At 40.4% G+C, this 10361-nt stretch overlaps 2 protein-coding genes across 2 annotated transcripts in view; one reads left to right on the top strand and one right to left on the bottom strand.

Annotated features, from left to right (window-relative positions):
* The window catches only part of LOC145784693 (uncharacterized), a 2365-nt gene extending 1746 nt beyond the window's left edge, over positions 1-619 (bottom strand). Inside the window, exons 1-2 of the transcript XR_014291030.1 lie at positions 404-619; positions 81-174 (exon numbers count right to left, since the gene is read on the bottom strand). The gene's annotated coding sequence lies outside the window, so the exon portion shown is untranslated. The remainder of the gene's footprint in view (positions 1-80; positions 175-403) is intronic.
* LOC145777887 (galectin-9-like) overlaps positions 1-8131 on the top strand; it is a 15518-nt gene extending 7387 nt beyond the window's left edge. Inside the window, exons 4-5 of the mRNA XM_082589245.1 lie at positions 1969-2143; positions 7833-8131. Coding sequence (XP_082445371.1) covers positions 1969-2143; positions 7833-7985 — 328 coding nt within the window. The 3' untranslated portion in view covers positions 7986-8131. The remainder of the gene's footprint in view (positions 1-1968; positions 2144-7832) is intronic.
* Positions 8132-10361: the final 2230 nt, after the last annotated feature.

Below are 10361 nucleotides of genomic sequence, written 5' to 3'. Positions count from 1 at the left end.
GGGGATTTTTTCAATTTTTTTTTTAAATTATTGGGTACCGTAGCCTAATTATCATTGCCGTTTTAGGGTTAGGAACTCACCGAATCGGACTCACCGAATAGTAGCAGACCCGTAGCAAATACAATGTACTTCTTCTCGTCAATTCGAGAAGTGTTTGACGAGGAACTGGAAGATCTAAACAGTGCAAGTTAATTGTTTTAGATTATTTTAGAGTAACACCAATGTATTGGTGACAGCAAACAATATAACTCAAACTGCACAAAAACTTCTTATCAATGACATTATTTTAAAGAAAAGATTGAGTCCTTCCGCTTACAGTATGTGTGTGTTTCCAAACATCAGGAAGCATTCATAAAATATCTATGACAGAAAACAGTAGGCCTATCATTGTTTACAAACTTACCCCAGCTTTTCACAACGTTCATTGGTAGACACCTCCGAAAATGTATTAATTCAAAAAATTGGATTGTGCATTTTATTATCTTCAAAAGATATGTCTTCCAAAGCCATTCTTGCTTTTTTGGGAGTGGAAGTAAGGTAATCTGGTGGACTTCGTTTTCTTTCTTGCAAGTTGCGGGTCACACCTACAGATTGTGTTGATACCAGGGCATTTGCCTGAGTTGCTGCAATAAACATATTTCAAATCAAGCAAAGCAACTTTTACAGTACTATTTGGCCTCACTTGGAGTCAACATATTGTGCTGGACTCTGTTAATCCTGACCACACTCTTGTGGTGTTTACAAACTTGATCCATTTCGTTTTATGGTATAATACGATTTTTTTGGAAAATGGAACAAAGAAATTTTATCAGTAGAAAAACCGCCAGATGAACAGTAGTTATATACATTATACAACACACCGATTTGGCATGATGAGTACCGAATTGTAACAGGTTTAGCTTAGTCTACTCATACACAGCACTGGGGAAGCATGCATATTGAGATAGGCCTACTTGATCTAGCCAATACACAATCACATTTAAAAGAATTGAAATACATGAGTAAATACTGAGACTGGTGGGTAGGCCTATTGACCCTATCGTGCACACAGCACAGGATGCAGCACTGACTAATCATGAAGTAAAAAATAAATGCAAATCTCTGCAACCCTGGACTGTCTGAACCTCTTGTAAATACCATCAAAACTATATACAATGGCACTGAAGGAAAATAATGGCATTTGTTTGTTTCCTGCAAACACTGCAAGGTCTAGCCCAAAATGTTTAGGTTAAACGTCCAATTAAAAGTTTAGTGTAGTCTGTAAATGATGTAAGCTAGCACCAAGGCTATAATAAACTAAATCTAAACTTCAATTGTAACTTGGAATAATCTTATCCACTGCTGCAAACGCATACCGCAACTCAAACAAGCAAAATATTTGCCCAGCAGTACGCGTATGACGTCACCCGAGGAAACATTTTATGTCGACATCGCTTCATGCGGCGTGTGTTCGAATTGAAAAATCGATACTTTGTTTCAAGATTGCGTTTGAACAAAAAAGTTTTTTTTTATAAAAACAAGTAAAATGTGTTCTTGAATATCTAGTTTATGCATTACTCTCTGTTTGCTCTTGAAAATGGACTTGCATGGCCCTTTAATCTGTGTGAAATCTTTACGATGAACGTTGGTTAACTTTTTTACTGACTGTGAAAACGTTAATTGTCGAATTGAGAAAATGTATTCTCAAGTTGAACAGTAACAAAATTATACATCATCTCTGATACAACTGTTGTTTCCAGCATTGTAACACTTGCACTTAAAGTGCGTAGTGATCTTACTGGTATTCTTTGCTCGCAGTACCAATTTTTGTTCATGTTATCTGGCTGCGTCTTTATTTTGGGCTTGTGTTCCGTGTGATCTTTTTGCGTAAAATAGCTGAGATGTCGGAAATATGTTCAACATGATCATAAACCTTTGACGCTTCATTAGTATTATTATTTTTGTCGTAAATAAATGTGTTTTATGTAGAGTCTTGGTGGACTTTTTCACCGCTACCGATCGGTGTGCTTTCCATAATTCTATTCGATACAATACCAAGATTATCGTTCGCAATACCCAGAACGCCGATGGGGGATGGAACTACGGTACAGAAGAGAAAGAACTTCCTAACGCATTTCCATTTGCTGGAAATGCCCCATTTATGGTGAGATTTGTTTATATCAAAGTAATATGATAGACCAGTGGTTCTCAACGGGGGCGGTACCGCCCCCCAGGAGGCATTTTGATTTCGCAGGGGGGCGGTATGATTGTCTCGGATTAAGGGGGGGCGTTTTGATTATTAGGGGGCATTCATGTCCTGGGTATGACGTTAAACTGCATCCTCAATATCAGGAGGAGAGGTAGCACCTTACTCCAGGTCTGGGCCCGTTGGCACCGGAACACGTCCCGCTGGTAGTTCTGGACCTCACTTCTGACATTGATGCCCGTGCCAGGCAGGTTGGCGGCGTAGGCGGATGATAGCTACATGCTACAACCGCTACAATGGCAACATCTTTCAAGAAGGAAAACTTAAGTCAAACCCGGGTTGGCCGAACTCGTTAGTTGTCGTGCAGAGGCATCCGGTCATCAAGACCACTCCGGTCTTTAAATGGAGGTTGGAGGTAAGCAAGGGCATGCTCCCTGTAGAAAAACATGCACCAAAAAATCCTAATGATAAGTGGCCTGTCAAAAATAGAATGGCCCCCAGTCCCCGGCAGCCCTTAAATGGGCAGCGGGTGCGAAGAATCTCCGGGTTGTCTGACATTTCTGTTAAAAATTCAGGGATACGACTGGGAAGTCTAAATGTTGGAAGTTTGCGTTGTAGAGGTACTGAGTGAGTGAAGAGCTGAGAATGAGGAAGGTAGATGTTTGCTGTTTACAGGAAGTCCGATGGAGGAACAAAGGAGCCAGGTTTTTGGGTGTCAAAGGAAGGAGATACAAGCTGTGGTGGTCGGGCAATGATATTGGGACCGGAGGAGTTGGGATTTTGGTAAAGGAAGAGCTATATGAAAATGTTGTTGAGGTTCGTAGACAGAGTGACAGAGTAATGGCGATAGTGATGGTGGTCGAGAATGTAGTGATGAGAGTAATTTGTGCTTATGCACCACAAAGTGGAAGATCCGATGCAAAAAAAGAAAGGTTTTATGACGAAATGGCCTATGAATGGAGCACAAGAAGTGATCAGGAAATTGTATTGGGTCTTGGGGACTTTAATGGCCACGTTGGCCAACAAATTGATGGGTTTGAAGGTGTTCATGGAGGGTTTGGCGTGTGAGAAAGAAATCGCGATGGAAGGCGACTACTTGAGTTCTGTGATGAAAATGACCTGTGTGTTGCAAATACCTGGTTTAAGAAAGAGGAAGGAAGAAAAGTGACTTTCAGTGCAGGTGGAAATGAAACCGAAATTGACTTTGGGTTGGTATGCAGGAAAAACAGAAAATTGATCAAAGATGTGAAAGCGATACCATGCGAACTTCAGCATAGGTTGGTGGTTATCGATTTGGACAAGAAAGGTCTGAATAAAACTGTAAATAAAAAAGGGTGATCAAAAGAAAAGTCTGGAAGTTAGAAGATGCCGACACAAGAGAAAGGTTTAAAAGGAGAGTTGAAAGTCTTGTTCACAACGATGTGAATGATGTATGGGGATCCTTCAAGAATGGAGTTCTGCAAGCTTGCGATGAAGTTTGTGGGAAAACAAAAGGCAGGATGGATCGAGGAGATACGTGGTGGTGGAATGAAGATGTGAGGGAAGTAATTGGGGAGAAAAAAGTCGCATACAAGGCTTGGTGCAGAAATAGATCAGAAGAAACTAAGCTCAAGTACAAGCAATTGAAAAATCGGACAAAGAGAATAGTTGCAAAAGCTATGAAGAAAGAAGCTGAGCAGGAATTGACCAAATTAAAAAACAGTCCTAACGAAGTATATAAGTTTATGAAGGTTATGAAGCGGGATGGGAAAGATGTAGATGGTGGACGATGTATTAAAGGAAGGGATGGAAAACTTGGTTTCAGTGAGAAAGATCGTGGAAGAATTTGGAACGAACATATGGAGATGATAATGAACGAGGAAAACGATTGGGATCAAAATGTGGAAGCCGACGTGGTAGCAGGTCCATTAAAGAGAGTTACTCGAGAGGAGGTGACGCAAGCAATGAAGAAAATGAAATCGGGGAAGGCTCCTGGACTATCTGAAGTCACTGTGGAAATGATACGCGCAAGTGGAGAGACAGGACTGAAAGCAATGCAGGAAATCAGTCAACGTGTGTTAGATGGAAAAGGAATGCCAAATGAATGGAAGATGAGTGTGGTGATACCCATCTTCAAGGGAAAGGGTGATGTCATGGATTGTGGGTCATATAGGGGAATAAAACTGTTGGAGCATGCAATGAAGGTAGTGGAAAGGGTGTTGGAGAATAGAATAAGATCTGTGGTGAAGCTGGACGAGATGCAGTGTGGATTTATGCCTGGGAAGGGAACGACAGATGCTATTTTTATTTTGAGAAGGTTGCAAGAGGAATATCGGGACAAGGGTAAGAACTTGTGCATGTGTTTCGTGGACATGGAAAAGGCGTTTGATAGAGTTCCAAGAAGAGTGATGGAATGGGCAATGAGAAAAAAATTAATGCCAGAAGCTCTCGTGCAAGCCGTAATGGGTCTTTACGAAGGTGCAAGGATGAGAGTTCGCGTTGGATCTGCCCTCTCAGACGAGTTTTCGGTGAAGGTCGGTGTACACCAGGGTTCTGTCCTCTCTCCTCTAATCTTTGCCATTGTGATTGATGTGATTACCGAATGTGTAAGAGAAGATTCATTAATGAAGATACTGTACGCCGATGATTTGGTTTTGTTGAGTGACACAATGGAAGATCTGAGAGGGAAATTTGAGAAGTGGAAGGAGTCGTTTGAATGTAAAGGTATGCGTGTGAACATCAAAAAGACAAAGGTCGTAATAAGCGGAACGGAAGTGGAAATCACAATGAGCAAAATTGACCCATGTGGCGTCTGCGGAAGAAGAGTGATGGCAAATTCTGTTACATGTACGAAATGCAAGAAATGGGTGCATGGAAGATGTGCAAAGATGAAGAGAGTGACATGCAGATCTGGAGATTGTTTTGAATGTGAAAGATGCAAGAAGATTGAGGAAGGAATGATTGGTCCTGTTGAAAAGCTGAATGACGAAGTTGAATCAGTAAATGCCTTTTGCTATCTAGGAGATAGATTGAATGCCAGTGGTGGTTGTGAAGCGGCAGTGACTGCAAGAGGAAGGTTTGGTTGGGTGAAATTCAGAGAGTGTCGAGAGTTGTTATGTGGTAGAAGATTTCCGTTGAAAATGAGAGGAAGAATTTATACTAGTTGTGTGAGATCTGCAATGCTGTACGGAAGTAAGACATGGTGCTTACGGGAAAACGAATTGGCGATTTTAAGAAGAACTGAGAGAGCGATGGTGAGAGCAATGTGTGGTGTAAAGCTGATGGACAAAAGGAATACCGAAGAACTTATGAGCTTGCTTGGGTTGAATGAGAGTGTTGATAAGTTGGCAAAAGCGAATGGAGTGAGGTGGTATGGGCATGTTTTGAGAAGGGATGAAGATGATGTTTTGAGAAGAGCGCTGGAGTTGCGAGTGGAGGGTCGTAGAAAACAAGGAAGACCAAAGAAAACATGGAAAAAGCAAGTTGAGGAAGAAAGCAGCAAGGTGGGGTTGACAAGAGAGGACTTGCTAGACAGATCGATGTGGAGGCAGGGTGTGAAGACGATTGCGGCACTTGGAGGTGAATCCGGCCACCCTCGGTAACGGGGACATCACCGGATTAAAACTGGACTACTACATTCTGGTTTAACCCATCTACCGCCTAGCGTAACGATTTCGTCAAAGAGCTCGTATCTTTGTGGTAGCATTTCCTACCTCAGACCTGGTGGAAAAGTAATTCAGCTGTGTTGTTCTGCTACATACCAAACAGAGAAAACCACTTGACATATCCATAAGAGGTGATCTTCGAATGTTTCTCACTGGGTTTACACCGGATATGAAGAAACTGGCACTTTCTCACCAAGCCCAAGGTTCACATAGGCTACCAGTAGACCTAGGCCTATACTGTTTTCATGCTCGCCAATATATTTGCTTTTCATCAAATATAGTTAGTTACTAGTCTCTAAAACCTTTACAGTCTGTTTCACCCTAAAAGGGTGATCATCAAAAGGTCCTTATTGTAATAGAAATGTAATTCTATTTGAATAAGTACCTTCTGATGATCCCTCTTTCAGGGTAAAACAGGCTGTAAGGGTTTTAGAGACTGTAACTAGCCTATATTTGATGTAATTCGCTCTACTTGGCTTTTTACCTGGCATTGAGCACTTTTTGTAGTATTAATAGTATTGTTTTATATTCGCTTTTTGTACTTAATTGTTTTTGTTGGGAGGGCGGTAATAATTTGCCAGTTCATGAAGGGGGCGTTGGGCCAAAAAAGGTTAAGAAACACTGTGATAGACGATAGAGATGCAGCGAACCCAAAATTTTTATCCGCACCGCAACTGAATCATCTATCCGCACACCGCACCGCAATTTATCTGGAACTTTGACACTGCACCGCACCGCACACCGCAAATTACAAAATTTTCAAAAAATATTTTAACGTGTTATTTTTTATAAAGTCAATTGTGACAAAAAGCACCCATGGCATATAGGCCTAACTGGTAACCTACCAGTACAGTTGTGCACTAATTGACTAGGCTAACCAGATCATATTCTCTGATCAGCGATGCATCTATGTAAGTTCTAAGACATCATGCTTTTTCAAATAGAATGTTCCTGGATCCAGTATCAGGACTTTTGAACACTTTTTGTAAGCAGTAATGCAATTTTAATGTCAGTGGCTGTATGACCTACACACACAAGAGTAAAACTTATAGCCTGAACTCACTGGGCTAACTGTTACAGCAACTAATGCGGCAGTTGCGCTAGGCCCATAGCCTAGTAACTGGGAGCTGAGCTTATCAGCTAGGCTATTAACCAAAAACACTCCTACAGCTTCCCTCACAAGACAGCCCCAAAACCCTGCCAACTGCAAGCCATTTGCATAGCTTTCCAGCTTAGGGTTTCCAAAGGGAAAAAAACTGATCCGTGTTTCCAATTTAAATTTGAAGTTTCATAACTGATTTTCTTGAAAAGTTGAAAGTTTACGCGGCAAGCGGCGCGGCGCGGATTTGTCATTTCGACCTTCCACGCGGCGCGGCACGCGGCGAAAAAGTCAAAAGCGGCCGCGTACGCGGCGCGGCTTGCATCACTAATAGACGATCAATGTAATGTTTCGACCAAAAAGAGTTTATTTTGTACAACATTAGTTGCAACTAGGATATGTACTATAGGATTGCATAAAGGACTTCAAATGCGACCAGGTGGAGAGGGACCAATGAAAAAAAATATTGACAATTTAAAGATTTGCTACTGCAATTTAACATGCAATTGTTTAACACTTTGAAAGAAATTAAAATTTTATCTGACTACCCTTGCAGCTGCGAATGCTATTAATCTTTTGTGATGAATCAAAAGAATGTGGCCAGTCTGGTCAAGTAGTAGTCTAATTTGTCTCAATAGCAGTTCACCGGCTACTGCCTAGTGTTTTGTTTATTTTGCAAACTTGGTTTGTTTTGTTTGAATTTTTATCCTGATCCTTGGACCGAGAAAGCCTCTGATAGGTTATTATGGCAGTTGTAGAGGGCTTCAAACACTGATGCAAGCTCGGTTCCCGAGATTGGTATAGTAAAGTTTTCGACTGTCGAAGTGTTGTTGTCTCACAATTACTTAATCCACTCAGTGCAGCTGATCAAGAGATGTTTAAAGCTACATTGTTTCATTTTCAGATCGAGATATCTCTGACAAAAGACAGAGAATCCTTCGAATTTAGAGCAAATGGAGTTCATCAGTTTTATTTCAAGCATCGATTACCAGTGGATGACATCACTTCAGTTAGGTTGTCAGAGGACGCCGACTTTCAACAATTGCTAATCGTTTAAGCGATTCTACAAAAGCATTAGCAAAAGTTACAGTAGGCTAGCCTAGTTTGAGCCTACATGTCTTAAAGCGCTTGTCTTTTGCAATGTTTTTGATTTTACTCAGTCACTGCATTCAACTGGACTTGATGAAATAAATTTAAACGAACAAACAATTTCTCAAATTTATTTAGGTAAATTAAAACAACGCAAGATGGTAGCCTATGATGTGATTGAATCTTTATTCTTGAACTGGGAAAGTCTCCGAAGTCTTGATCCTGAAAGTTTTGTATGTTTGTAAAAAGTTAAAACCCTTGACTCAGGCCGGTCATTGGGATTGACAGAGTGAGGTTTTCCGCTTCTTATTATTGTTTAATAATTGTAGGCTACCCCTTCAACAAGGTGCCGCTCAATGAAAACTGTTTTCGCAGTGCGTTGCTCAACAATCACGTTCCGAGACTTGAACCACAGGGAAGTTTTCCTAGCATCTTTTTGGGGGAACCTTACCTATAACTGTGTCATGAGCAAAGTAGGCTGTAGGTTAGCGGACAGTACAATTAGCGAGTACAGGAAATCTCTCCATTTCACGTAATCTCTGCTCTTCTTTTTGCCATAGAACTTCCATTGCAGCAAGCCATAACTCTAATACTACAATTTCCAAGTTTTAACAGAATTCACAGAATTTCCATTTCCATTGCTTCCAATGTTATCGATCAGAGCTTGCATTAACCGATTACTCTTAAAAAAGCGTAGTTTCTACTTTGAGCTTAGAACTGGTCCAACGGTATAGCCAATGCTTTTAAAGAAACAGTTTTCTTTATTTCCAATACTCAAATCAACAACTTCATCAAACAAATACTTTCCTTATTGAACAGCTTCTGTAGTTGAAAAGGAGAATTAACAGTCCGCGGTGACGATTTGCAACTACAAACGTTATATTCCCATTCTAGAGAGTTTCACTGACGATGGAAATCTTTGGAAAGCACCAGATCCTCTACGAATTTTTTGTTGGTCATTTTGATAAATGGACCTCTGAACATGGCCCGATCAGTTTCGTAATAGTTTTCCTTTCTGTGAGGGTTTTAAAATGTTAATACAATAGCCTACTGGGAAACTATTCCTCAGACCATTTACAGCACCATGTGATGAAGCAACCAAGCGCACACCAATAGCCTATATGACCCACTCCCTTTAACTCGACATCGAGCTCTGTTGCAATGCTGCCCAGTTCCCAATGCAACAACTAATTAGGGGAAAATTTCCCCTCACAAGACGAATTTTAAATAAACATTTTACTCTATAATTAAAGTAACTTGCGTTTTTCTGGTGACTATAGGCTACTAGGTTACCCCTGACGGTATTGATGATACCTAGCTTTTATTATCGACGTTTCGTCTGTCAGCAAGACTGATCGAAATCAAATGATTTTTGCTACTTTATTCATTTCGTCGGTATGTTTTTTTTGTTGAGCCATTGTTGCCAAACAGGTTGTGTTTACCTATTTCAGCCTCTTTGATAAACTCAGTCGTGGCTGTCGTGCTGACTGACGAAACGTTGGTAATAAAAGCTAGGTATCATAACCTAGTAGCCTATATTCACCAGAAAAACGCCAGTTACTTCAATTACCAAATGCCTGGTGAACAGTTTCACATTGTTTTTATTTTACACTCTGTTACAGCATCATTTGACAAAGTTTTACTATTGAAAATGCATTTGGAAGGTTTTTTTCAACATTTCCTGGGGGAGGCCTCTCAGATCCAACTGTCGGTGCTCCACCTTCAATGTCTCCTTGCCAGGTTGACTGACATATGCATTATGCAATAATACTTATTTGCCTTCCTTCAAAATTTTGTGCTGGCTACACCCCTGGGATGAAGTACAGTCGTGTTTGTCCAATTTGCTGATTGCGAATCAAACTTATGCATGGACTATTTTTTTGTTCATTGATGCTGAAAATGAAAGCATTGATGCTTCTGTGTTCTTAGCAGAGAGATTTTCCGATCACCACATACATTCAATGTTTTCCATTTAACATTTCTTTCACCAGAAAGCTCAGAGCATGACAACAGCACAACATGAAACAGATGTAAAATTTAAATAAACGAAAAAACTGTAAAAATTAATAAAGGACTCGGAACGACTTTGACCTGGAGAGCCAACATCTTTAACCGACTTCCAAAAACCGCAAAAAAAAACGAAAATCTTAACACTTTGATCCTCAAAGGAAGGTCTGATCTGACCCCCTCAAATTTTCTTTATTTATTTGAAGCACAGTAATGTCATGTACTTGGTTTTTCTTGACTTTTCCCAAAATTGCAAGACGAATCTGATGATGCAAAGTTTGATAGCAAAGGTTGTGTAGGCTACTTGGTTTGTAAATTCAAGATTATGGTGAATTTT

The sequence above is a fragment of the Aplidium turbinatum genome, chromosome 1, assembly GCF_918807975.1.
Source record: "Aplidium turbinatum chromosome 1, kaAplTurb1.1, whole genome shotgun sequence".
Taxonomy (NCBI): Eukaryota; Metazoa; Chordata; class Ascidiacea; order Aplousobranchia; family Polyclinidae; genus Aplidium; species Aplidium turbinatum.
This window is presented reverse-complemented; position numbering and strand designations above follow the sequence as displayed.